At 51.2% G+C, this 12,988-nt stretch overlaps 1 protein-coding gene across 2 annotated transcripts in view; it reads left to right on the top strand.

Moving 5' to 3' along the window:
* The window catches only part of cmip (c-Maf inducing protein), a 281,360-nt gene that overhangs the window by 259,431 nt on the left and 8,941 nt on the right, over window positions 1-12,988 (top strand). For both annotated transcript variants that reach the window (XM_072517927.1, XM_072517928.1), the window contains exon 18: window positions 11,944-12,090. In XM_072517927.1, coding sequence (XP_072374028.1) covers window positions 11,944-12,090 — 147 coding nt within the window. The remainder of the gene's footprint in view (window positions 1-11,943; window positions 12,091-12,988) is intronic.

The following is a 12,988-nucleotide window of genomic DNA, read 5'->3' as shown; positions in this document are numbered from 1 at the left end:
CCCCTAAAATGTCTCCTCAACTGATTCCATATCTTCACTGTGGGCTGCACCACCGGTCTCCTTGAATACCTACTCGGAGCCATGGGCAACGCTGCCATCACCATAGCCCTCAAACTGGACCCCTTACAAGATTCCTCCTCTATCCTAACCCACTCTACCCCTTCTCCTTCCCACCACCGCCACACCTTGTCCACATTCACTGCCCAATAATAATGAACAAGTTCGGCAACGCCAACCTCCCTTGCTGCCTCTGCAGCAGGGTCCTCCCCACCCTCGTCACCTTCCCCGCCCATACAAAGTCAGAAATGATCGTGTCCACTTTCCGAAAAAAGGCCTTTGGTATAAAGATCGGGCGAGCTTAGGGGACGTTTTTTGACGCAGGCGGCCGCAGTGAACTTTTTTTGTTTGAAATGGCAATGCAACTTGTTTATGCTCACTAATGCCAACCTGAAATTAATGAGTTTAATCAACAAGTGGCTTTCCTCCCACTGCCACCCCGCAATAGTTGTGAGTTCATTGTTGAAAGGGTTTGAATCCTGGGAGCTGCGTAACACATGGATGCATGCCCATGCTTGCTTTTCTGCTAAAATTAGCAACGGTGCAAATGCTGCCAGGAGATATTTGGAAAGGTTCCTTAGTTTTGATTTAATTGGGAGTCAACTATACCTTGTGAAACTGCAGATGTTCAGAAACGAAGACGTGACTGCGGCGTTGTCCCGTTTGATTTGACACCCAGATAATTCCAAGTTTTTATATATTAAAATGAGTGCACCATCCAATAAGGGAGCTGCAGTGAAGGATTACTTTATCTCAGCAAAGTTGACAGTAGCAAATAAGTACTGCTGTCAGGCAGATCACACTGACATTGAGAAAACATGTTCAAGTAGATATAAATCCTCCCTAACCTTCGAAAGGTAATTCATTCTAAATATGCACTGGGCATGACTCGTTCCTGCAATGATCACCATGTATAAAGCGTTTGTGTTTATGTGGCTGGTCACACAATAGCTAAGTGCTATCAATTGAATAAGCTTAAGAGGGCCAAGTTGAGAAACCAAATACACATGGGGAGTGACATTGAAAGTAATCTGCGCCACAAGCATGAGAGTTATAGATTCACACACGTGAATGGTGCACTTTTCATCCTTCTCCAAGACACACTGCTCATTCTTTACATGCTATTGATGGCTTTGATCTACGTACTGAATACAATTTCAATTAGAGCTATGAACATATACACACAGTATTGAAAATGAGGAAATGAACTATACTGTACAGCCAGCGTGTCTGCAGTCATTATGGTTGTCGGAATTTGCAACATCAACAACCGAGTTACCAGCTGACTGTGGCAGTCAAGCAGCCGAAATCTAAGGAATGAGGATCAGGATCAATTTTGTCCCCACTCCTCTCCTGAAGGCATGGGCATATGCTTCATGACTTGCTCTAGTAGCTTACCCCAAGTGGTCAGCCTTGATATGTGATTTAAACAGTGACTGTTGGCATATTATTTGACTGTAGTAATGTTTACTGTGAAGCAACGGTGCTAACCATTGTGTTACTGTGCTGCCCCATTAATGTAGTAATGGGGCGGCATGGTAGCACAGTGGTTAGCACTGCTGCTTCACAGCGCCAGGGTCCCTGGTTTGATTCCCGCTTGGGTCACTATCTCTGCAGAGTCTGCACGTTCTTCCCATGTCTGTTTGGGTTTCCTCCGGGTGTTCCGGTTTCCTCCCACACATCCCGAAAGACATGGGGCGCAATTCTCCACTCCCACGCCGGTTGGGAGAATCGCCTGGGCCACCAAAATTTCTGGAGACGCCGGTCCGACCCCCTCCCGCGATTCTCCCAAGCGACGGGAACGGCCCGGTCAAGTTTCGCAGGCCGGAGAATCGCCGGAGACACCCAAAATGGCGATTCTCCGACACCCCCGCTATTCTGAGGCCCGGATGGGACGAGCGGCCAGGCCAAAACGGCGGGTTCCCCCCGGCGCCGTCCACACCTGGTCGCTGCAGTCGTGGGCGATGCGTGAACGCTGGAGGGGGCGGCCTGTGGGGGGGCGAGGGGGGATCCTGCACCGGGCTTCACCTGGAATGTGGGGTGGCCCGCAATCGGTGCCCACCGATCGTCGGGCCGTCCTCTCTGAAGGAGGACCTCCTTCCTTCCGCGGCCCCGCAAGATCCGTCCCCCACCTTCTTGCGGGGCGGATTTGGACAGGACGGCAACCACGCATGCGCGGATGACATCCGTTATGCGGCGCCGGCCGCGTCATCTATGCGGCGCTGCTTTTACGCAGGCGACACGGCCTGGCGCGGGTAGATGACGCGGCCCCGATACTGGCCCATTGTCAGGGCCTGAATCGGTCAGGACCGGGGCCGTTCCGCGCCGTCGTGAACCTCAACGGCATTCACGACGGCGCGGCCACTTCGGCGTGGGAGTGGAGAATCCCGCCCATGCTGTTAGGTGAATTGAATATTCTGAATTCTCTCTCTGCCTGTACCGGCGCCGTAGTGTGGCGACTAGAGGATTTTCACAGTAACTTCATTGCAGTGTTAATGTAAGCCTACTTGTAACAATAATAAAGATTATTATGATTATTATTGCCGCCAAGCCTGGCTCTTTTCTCACCTGACATCCACTCAGTCAAAGCGGTGAGTGGGAAACGATCAGAAAAGGGACACCTGGCTGACTGTTTGCTCCTTCACAATGGTTTTGTTACAGGTTAGCTGATCCTGATCTCAGAGAGAGATGCTGTGAATGGACTCAGTGACCAGTTGCAGAAATCCTACTTTCACACTATCTATGATTAACTAGCACAGACTTAATCCAAGGATCAAATCTGGGATCTTCCTGGTTAGCATGTTCAATGCCACATGGAAACGTATATTTGCTCAGTAACCATCAGGAGAGTATCTTCGAGTAGGACAATTCTTGTTATTATTTATTAATATTTCTTTCTTTCGTAAACTACTTTTTAATTGTACTTTGCTAAGTTACAACCTTACCTATGTGTGCATGGGCAGCAACAGATCAATTGTGTCAGGATGACATACTGATGGTGTATTCTGAATAAAGCCAGAGTTCACAATTCAGGGTCAAATTCCGTAAGAACAAAGAACAAAGAAAAGTACAGAATAGGAGCAGGCCCTTCGGCCCTCTATGCCTGCGCCGACCATGCTGCCCGTCTAAACTAAAATCTTCCACACTTCCGGGGTCCGTATCCCTCTATTCCCATCCTATTCATGTATTTGTCAAGATACCCCTTAAACATCACTATCATCCCTGCTTTCATCACCTCCTCTGGCAGCGAGTTCCAGGCACCCACTACCCTCTGTGTAAAAAAAATTGCCCCGTACATCTCCTCTAAACCTTTCCCCTTGCACCTTAAACCTATGCCCCCTAGTAATTGTCCCCTCTACCCTGGGAAAATGTCTCTGACTATCCACTCTGCCTATGCCCCTCATAATTTTGTAGACTTCTATCAGGTCGCCCCTCAACCTCCTTCGTTCCAGTGAGAACAAACCAAGTCTATTCAACCTCTCCTCATAGCTAATGCCCTCCATACCAGGCAACAGCCTGGTAAATCTCTTCTGCACCCTCTCTAATGCCTCCACATCCTTCTGGTAGTGTGGTGACCAGGATTGAACACTATACTCCAAGTGTGGCCTAACAAAGATTCTACACAGTTGCAACATGACTTTCCGATTTTTATCCTCAATGCCCCGGCCAATGAAGGCAAGCATGCCGTATGCCTTCTTGACTACCTTCTCCACCTGTGTTGCCCCTTTCAGTGACCTGTGGACCTGTACACCTAGATCTCTCTTGACTCAATACTCCTGAGGGTTCTACCAAGCTGTTGATGTGGATAGCAGCCACTGACCTAGCACATTATGTTTGCTGATGGTAATATATCTTTCTGCAGAATACATGATAGTATCATCTTTTGATCACCTGGAACAGCTACACTTTCAGTCTGGATCTTACCAAAAGCTAACTCCAAACATAACTCCAATTTGAGGGCCTAATTGTAAAATCCAGTGAATATTTTTGGAATTTTACTCTAGCTATAACTTTATGAATATTCACATAAACAGGAGAGTTCACTGTGCATCACTGGTAATTATTTGAATTTACCAATGTTACAGCCCAACGTTATCAAAATGGCTCCCAGCTTGAAACAATGATGTGCCAACTTGTTCTACCCTAGTTATTCAACGGAGTGTTGCAGAATAAGACAAAGTATTCTAATTAAGGGGCAATTTAGCATGGCCATTTCACCTACCCTGCCCATCTTTAGGTTGTGGGGATGAGACCCACGCAGACACCGGGAAAATGTGCCAAATCCACAGGGACAGTGACGAGGATCGAACCCCGGTCCTCAGGCCATGAGACAGCAGTGCTAATTACTGCGCCACCATGCTGCTATTGTGAATCATTTGTCGCACAACACCTCTCCATCCAATTTTAAGATAGTTTCATAAAATAATAAGTGAATATTTGCATTCCTTTTAAATCTTTTGTAAATTTAAGAAGCACAGTTATCTCAGAGGTTTGTTGGGCTGCAGGAGGTGACAGAGAAAGGGATGGGCGAGACTACAGATGGATTTAAAAACCAAGGATGCAAATTGCAATTTAGTTTTACAATCGTAAATACATTTAATGAACAGCTGCTTTAATGCAGTGGACAGCGCTAAGGTGCTTCACGGGAGTATTACAAAACAGCTCCATAAGGAGATAACAGGGAAGGAAGTAGAAAGGTTTTAAGGAGTGTCTTAAAGGAGGAAAGAAAGGTTGAGCGATTTGAGGGAGAGAGTTTGAAAGCACAGCACCTTGTCAACTGAAGATACAGCCACCACTGGTGGATTGGCCAAAATCAGAGATGTTCAAGGAGCCAGAATTGTAGGGGCTGGAAGGGATGGCAGCGATAGAGAGGGGCCAAGTCATGGTTGGATTTGAAAACAAGTATAAGAATTTCAAAATGAAGGTGTTACTTAACCAGAAGCCAATGCAAGTGAGTGAGCGTGGTTTGATGAGTGAACAGGACTTGGCCTGTGTTAGGACAGGGGCTGCATGATCTTCCGTTTGTGTGGGGTAGAACATGGGAGGCCAGCAAGGAATGTGTTGGTATGGTCATGACGAGCGGTAATAAAGGTACGGTTGAGGGTTTCAGCAATAGATGAGATGAGACAGGGGTGGAATCAGGCAATGTTACAGGCAATCCTAATGAAAAGGTCAAATCATTTTGTTCCAGAATAGAATAAATAGCATTTTCTTAAAAATTACATTCATATTTACACCAGTACTGACAGCAAATGAGCACTTGAAAGCGCTCCCAAGATAGTTAAATGAAATTAAACAAAATGAAAATCACTTATAGTCACAAGTAGGCTTCAAATGAAGTTACTGTGAAAAGCCGCTAGTTGCCACATTCCGGCGCCTGCTCGGGGAGGCTAGTATGGGAATTGAACCATGCAGCTGGCCTGCCCTGGTATGCTTTAAAAGTAAGCTATTTAGCCCTGTGCTAAACCAGCCCCCCAGGTGGGAGTGCACAAAACGATGAATGCAAAAAGCTTTCTTCTTACCCAAGGGTTTGATCCAAAAGATGATGGATTCTTGCCTCTCAGTCAGAAGGTTGTGGAGCCAAGCCCCAGTCCAAAGGTTTGAATACTAATCTAGGTCGGCATTCCCGTGGGAACCCAAGATCCTGTGCGGGATTCTCCATTTGAAGTTCTTCTGATGTCCTGGTCAATATTAACACCACTAGAACATCTCATTGCTATTTGGGACCTTATTGTTTCCATATTGGCTGTTGCATTCACTTACAAAATATGACTGCACGTCAGAAGAAAAAGTATTTGATTGGCTGTGAATGGGATGGCTTGAGGTTGAGAAAGGTACCGGGTTGGGGACTTCCGGTTGCGGCTTTGCGGAGCTATGTCGCATGTTCGGCAGCTCCCGACAGAAACTGACTTTTGGGCTCGTTTTAGGGCGCCCAGCGGCATTAGTTCGACGGTTCCCAGTGTTGGAAGGTGATAGTAACATTTCCCCGGCACTGTATGGATTGGACCAGGAATGGAGCGGTGAAAAAAGTAGTTTTGGAGCAGCGAAAAGTGCGAGGGAGGAAAATCAAGATGGCGGCGGGTGGAGACCAGGCAGCGTGGGCGCAGGAACAGCGGGAGTTTCTCCAGCGCTGCTTCACGGAATTGAAGGCATGGATGTTGGAGTCGATGAAGACTTCGATAGACAAGCTGCTCGAGACCCAGAAGGCCCAAGGGGCGGCGATCCGGGAGGTGCGGCAAAAGGCCTCGGAGAATGAGGACGTGATCTTGGGCCTGGCGGTGAAGGTAGAGGCGCACGAGGCGATGCATAAGAAATGGCAGGAGAAGTTCGAGGACATGGAGAACCGGTCGAGGAAGAAGAACCTGCGGATTCTGGGTCTCCCGGAGGGAGTGGAGGGGTCGGATGTTGGAGCATACGTGATCACGATGTTGAACACGTTGATGGGCGCGGGGGCCTTCCCGGGGCCCCTGGAGCTGGAGAGGGCCCACTGAGTCCTGGCGAGGAGGCCCAAGCCCAACGAGCCGCCGCGGGCGGTGCCGGTGCGGTTCCACCGCTTCGTGGACAGGGAGTGTGCCCTAAGGTGTGCAAAGAAGGACCGGAGCAGCAGGTGGGAGAATGCAGAGGTCCGGATATACCAGGACTGGAGCGCGGAGGTGGCCAAGAAGAGGGCCGGGTACAATCGGGCTAAGGCGGCTCTGCATCGGAAGGGGGTGAAATTTGGAATGTTGCAGCCGGCGCGACTGTGGGTCACTTTCAAGGACCGGCACCACTACTTCGAGACGCCGGAGGAGGCGGGGACCTTTATCCAGGCCGAAAAGTTGGACTCTGATTGAGGGTCGGTTGCGAGGGGATGTCGAGAGGGGATTGATGTGATTGTTGTGTTTTGGGGGATGTTCTGTTCTGTTTGGTACTGTTTTCTTTTTGGGTGCTGGGTGGGGTAGGGTGGAATGGTTCGTGGTGGGGGTTTGGTGAGAGTGTGGGCGTCGGTGGTTGGAAGAGGGGGCCCCATTGGGGGGGAGAGGGGAGGCCCGAGGTGGGGGAGCTGGGATCAGACCGCGAAAGGGAGCTGCGCCTGAGGGGGCGGGGCCAGCTTGGTGGAAAGCGCGAGATTTTCTCCCGCACTAGGGAAGGAAGGGGGTGGGGTCAGGGTGGCGGGGTGGTGCTGGAGAGGAGCGCCCGCTGATGGACAGGAGGAGGGGGGGGGGGATTCTCACACTGGGGGGGTCGATGGAGTGGCGGGAGCGGCCGGGGTCAGCAGGAGTCAGCTGACGTACGGGAGTGCTATGGGGGGAGCAACGCAGCTGGGGGGGACCTAGCTGGGGGGGGAGGGGGGGAGAACTGGGTTGCTGCTGCATTGGTCAAAGGGGAGGTGGAGCCTGAAGAGAGAGTCGGGGCGGGGGTCTGCCGCTGGGGGGAGTGGAGAGTGCGGGAGGCGCGGGTAGGCGGCTGGCCTAGAAAGGGAGATGGCTAATTGGCAGGGGGCGGTCAGCCCCCTAATCCAGCTGATAACTTAGAATGTGAGAGGCCTGAACGGGCCGGTCAAGAGGGCCCGTGTGTTCGCGCACCTGAAGGGACTGAAGGCAGATGTGGTCATGCTCCAGGAGACGCATTTGAGGGTAGCAGACCAGGTTAGGCTGAGAAAGGGGTGGGTAGGGCAGGTATTCCACTCGGGGTTGTACGCAAAGAATCGAGGGGTGGCGATTTTGGTGGGGAAGGGGGTGATGTTTGAGGCGCTCCATCGTGGCAGACAATGGAGGTAGGTACGTGATGGTGAGCGGTAAGCTGCAGGGGTTGTGGGTGGTCTTGGTGAATGTGTACTCCCTGAATTGGGACGATGCTGGATTTATGCAGCGCATGTTGGGCTGGATTCCGGACCTGGAGGCAGGGAGCTTGATAATGGTATTTAATACGGTATTGGATCTAGCATTGGACCGCTCTAGATCCAGGACGGCTAAGAGGCCGGCGGCGGCAAGGTGTTGAGGGGGTTTATGGACCAGATGGGAGGAGTGGACCTATGGAGGTTTGTTAGGCCGGGGGCCAGGGAATTCTCTTTCTTGTCCCACGTACATGAAGCCTACTCCCGGATTTGAGCAGGGCACTGATCCCGAGGGTGAAGGACACGGAGTATTCGGCCATAGCCATCTCAGACCATGCCCCGCACTGGGTGGAGCTCAAGCTAGGGGAGGAGAGGGACCAGCGCCCGCTGTGGCGCTTGGAGGTGGTTTTCTGGCGGATGAGGAGGTGAGCGGGCGGATCAGGGGGTGAATTGAAAGATACCTAGAGGTGAACGATAATGGGGAGGTGCAGGTAGGGGTGGTCTGGGAGGCGCTGAAGGCGGTGATTAGGGAAGAGCTAATCTCCACTAGGGCCCACAAGGAGGGGAAGGAGAGGACAGAGAGGGAGAGGTTGGTGGGGGAGATTTTAAGGGTAGATAGAAGATATGCAGTCCCTCCCCGAGGAGGGACTACTCAAGGAACGACGAAGCCTCCAGGCCGAGTTCGACCTGTTGACTACCAAGAAGGCGGAGGTGCAGTGGAGGAAGGTGCAAGGGGCGGTGAATGAATACGGGGAGAAGGCTAGCCGGATGCTGGCACACCAGCTTCGGAGGCAGGAAGCTGCGAGGGAGATTGGGGGAGTTGGGGATAAAGGGGGGAACACGGTGCGGAGTGCGGTGGGGATAAATGGGGTATTTAGAGACTTCTATGAGGCGCTGTATAGGTCTGAGCCCCCGACGGAGAGGGGAGGATGCGTCGTTATCCGGACCAGCTGAGGTTCCCGAGGGTAGAGAAGGGGCAGGTGGCAGGGCTTGGGGCACCGGTAGGGCTGGAGGAGCTGACTAAGGGGCTGGGGAGTATGCAGGCAGGGAAGGCACCGGGGCCAGATGGGTTCCCGGTGGAATTTTTCAGCAAGTATATGGACCTGTTGGGCCCACTACTAGTGAGGAGTTTCAATGAGGGTGGCGCTGATCTCGCTGATCTTGAAGCAGGACAAGGACCCTTTACAGTGTGGGTCGTATAGGCCAATCTCACTCCTCAACGTGGATGCGAAGCTGTTAGCGAAGGTGTTGGCTGCCAGAATTGAGGACTGTGCTCCGGGGGTGATCCACGAGGACCAGACAGGTTTCGTGAAGGGAAGGCAGCTGAATACCCATGTGCGGAGGCTCCTAAATGTAATCATGATGCCTGCAGTGGAGGGGGAAGCGGAGATAGTGGCGGCTATGGATGCGGAGAAGGCCTTCAATAGGGTGGAGGGGGGTACCTGTGGGAGGTGTTGAGGAGGTTCGGGTTCGTTAGTTGGGTTAGGTTACTGTACGAAGCCCCGGTGGCGAGTATGGCCACAAATCGGAGGAGGTGGGAATACTTTCAGCTGTACCGGGGGACGAGGCAGGGGTGCCCACTATCCCCCCCTGTTATTTGCGTTGGCAATTGAACCTTTGGCGATGGCTTTGAGGGAGTCCAGCAACTGGAGGGGGCTGGTGCGGGGGGGGACGGGGGGGACACCGGGTATCGCTGTATGCAGACGACCTATTACTGTATGTGGCGGACCCGGTGGGGGGGATGCCGGAGGTGATGCGGATCCTCAGGGAGTTTGGAGACTTTTCCGGGTATAAGCTCAACATGGGGAAGAGTGAGCTATTCATGATACACGCAGGGAACCAGGGAAGGGGGATAGACAAGCTTCCACTGAAAAGGGCGGAAGGGAGTTTTCGGTATCCAGGTGGCCAGGAGCTGGGGGGCCCTGCACAAGCTCAACTTGACGAGGCTGGTGGAGCAGAAGGAGGATGAGTTTAAAAAGTGGGATATGCTGCCACTCTCCCTGGCGGGTAGGGTCCAGTCGGTGAAGATGACGGTTATCCCGAGGTTCCTTTTTATATTCCAGTGCCTCCCCATCCTGATCCCTAAGGCCTTTTTTAAGCGGGTCAGCAGGAGCATCATAGGGTTTGTATGGGCGAAAAAGACCCCGAGGGTGTTTCTGGAACGGAGCAGGGACAGAGGAGGGCTAGCGTTGCCTAATCTGTGCGGGTACTACTGGGCTGCCAATGTGGCGATGATACACAAGTGGGGAATGGAGGGGGAGGGGGCGGAGTGGAAGAGGCTGGAGAGGACGTCCTGTGTGGGCACGAGCCTGAGAGCGCTGGTGACGGCATCACTGCCGCTCCCGCCGACAAGGTACACCACGAGTCCAGTGGTGGCGGTGACCCTCAAAATTTGGGGGCAGTGGAGACGCCACATGGGGGAGGCAGAGGCTTCGGTGTGGTCCCCGATCCGAGAGAACCATCGGTTTGTCCCAGGGAGAATGGATTGGGGGTTTCTGAGCTGGCACAGGGCAGGTATTAGAAGGATGGGGGACCTGTTTATAGATGGGACGTTTGCGAGCCTTGGGGCGTTGGAGGAAAAATTCAGGCTCCCCCCTGGAAATACCTTCAGGTACATGCAGGTAAGGGCATTTGTAAGACGGCAGGTGAGGGAATTTCCGCTGCTGCCAGCACGTAGGATCCAGGATAGGGTGCTCTCGGGGGTGTTGGTTGGAAAAGGCAAGGTTTCGGCGATCTACCAGGAGATGCAGGAGGAGGTGGAGGCCTCGTTGGAGGAGCTGAAAGGTAAATGGGTGGAGGAGCTGGGGGAGGAGATAGATGAGGGTACGTGGGCGGACGCCCTGGATAGGGTAAATTCTTCCTCCTCTTGCGCCAGGCTTAGCCTGATACAATTTAAGGTTCTGAACAGGGCACACATGACTGGGGCAAGGCTGAGTCATTTTTTTAGAGTGGAGGACAGGTGTGTGAGGTGTTGGGGGAGCCCAGCAAATCATGCCCACATGTTCTGGGCGTGCCCAGCGCTGGATGGGTTCAGGAGGAGCGTTGTGAGGACGGTGTCTAAGGTGGTAAACACCCGGGTTAAGCCGAGTTGGGGGCTTGCACTATTTGGGGTATCGGACGAGCCGGGAGTGCAGGAGGCGAAAGAGGCCGGTATTCTGGCCTTTGCATCCCTGGTAGCCCGGCGGTGGATTCTGCTACAGTGGAAGGATGCGAGGCCCCCAAGCGTGGAATCCTGGATCAGCGACATGGCAGGGTCCATTAAATTGGAGAGGGTAAAATTTGCCTTAAGAGGATCTGTGCAAGCGTTCTTCAGGCGGTGGCAACCGTTCTTAGACTTTCTAGCGGAGCGTTAGGAGGTGGTCAGCAGCAGCAACCCAGGGGAGGGGGGGGGTACTTTGTGTTTACTACTGTGTCTATTATCATTTAATGGGGGGCTTGTATATTGGGGGAATATGTGACATAGCTATAAGATGTTTATTTATGTGTTCTTTGTTTTTTCTTATATCTGTAAGAGGGGGCGGTTTGTTGAAAATATGTAAAAAATTTGAATAAAAATATTTTTTTTTTAAAGAGAAAGGGACCGGGTTGATGGGACCTTTTCCTTTCCCTCCTTTTTATACACTGAACAACTGGAGAACACCTTTTTGTAAATCTTGCATGTCAGCTCTTCTGGAAAAGGCAACCTGGGACAATAATTGTAATATAATTATTTTACATTGACTACCGTTCATCTATCTGCAGATTGGTGTCATTCCATATCCTGAATGCCAGTGCTTGCACTGAAATATGAAACCCATTAACAACTGTGACTCTGGTTTCAGAACGTTCATTGTTAGCCCTGCTTTACAGGATATGTCTCTTCATGGTTTGAGAACATCTGCAGGAGCCAATAGCTGAAGAAGAATTTAGTTCCTCCAAAGTCAGCCGCAAGCTAAAACCCAGATTAATCTCACTGGAAGCGCCTGTTGAAAACGAATTGGGGTTGAAACCGGATCTATGCAGATGTGAACCTCTTGGGCTTGTGCAGTTGTACGACCGTTAAAATGTTTGCTCTGTGTTTTGTTTTTCAGGATGCAGACCTAGCCAGACTTCTCAGCTCAGGATCTTTCGGGAATCTTGAAAACCTAAGCCTGGCCTTCACCAATGTAACAAGTGCCTGTGCAGAACAACTAATCAAACTGCCATCTCTTAAACAGCTGAACCTGTGGTCTACCCAGGTGAGCAGTTTGCTTTTTCTCTGATAATGATGGCCTCTGTAAGAAACTGTTTTTCCTGGCTCGGAGATCACGGAGCAAATGTTTCATTAATTATTCCTAACCGTGGTTTTTATCTCTGTTCTTTTGTGGTCCAGTATTAATTAAAGCTCCAATTCATTCACCATGCATGGTATTAAATTGGAATCCACTTGTCATTTGAGAAGGAGAGGATGTTTTACTGAGACGGTGTACTTTATTAGGTCATGAAGCAATTTGCAAGCATGTAAAAAGATTTAAAAAAAAGTAAATTTAGAGTACCCAATTATTTTTTTTCCAATTAAGGGGCAACTTTAGCGTGGCCAATCCACCTTGCCATCTTTGGGTTGTGGGGGTGAAACCCACGTAGAAACAGCGAGTATGTGCAATCTCCACACTGACAGTGACCCAGGACCGGGATTTGAACCCGGGTTCTCAGCGTCGTAATCCCAGTGCTAACCAGGTTAGCCTCAGCCAAGTTAGTCTCAGCACCACTCAGACAGCAATGGGGTGCCCATTTGGTACCAGCAGGTTGTTGCTGACCCAATAATGAACCAGGCCTCTGGTTGGCAAATCAGGTGAACGTTTGACATTGCTCTGTCAATCGGGGGCCTAATAGTTAAAATATACACCATGACGCAATATTTCAATTTATCTCTCGGATAAAGTGTTGGGTCTGGATTCTCCGCCGACGGAAGCCGGGGGGTTTCCCGACGGCGAGCGGCAGCCCCACAATGGGAAACCCTATTGACTGGCCGGCGTAACGGAGCATCCCACCGGCGGGGTGAAACGGAAATGCAGCGTGGCGGGCCGGAGAATCCAGCCCTTTATCTTTGACGAATTAAAAGCTTATTCCTAGTTTCAAAGTTACAAACTTCCTATT

Source organism: Scyliorhinus torazame, chromosome 10, assembly GCF_047496885.1.
Source record: "Scyliorhinus torazame isolate Kashiwa2021f chromosome 10, sScyTor2.1, whole genome shotgun sequence".
Taxonomy (NCBI): domain Eukaryota; kingdom Metazoa; phylum Chordata; class Chondrichthyes; order Carcharhiniformes; family Scyliorhinidae; genus Scyliorhinus; species Scyliorhinus torazame.
This window is presented reverse-complemented; position numbering and strand designations above follow the sequence as displayed.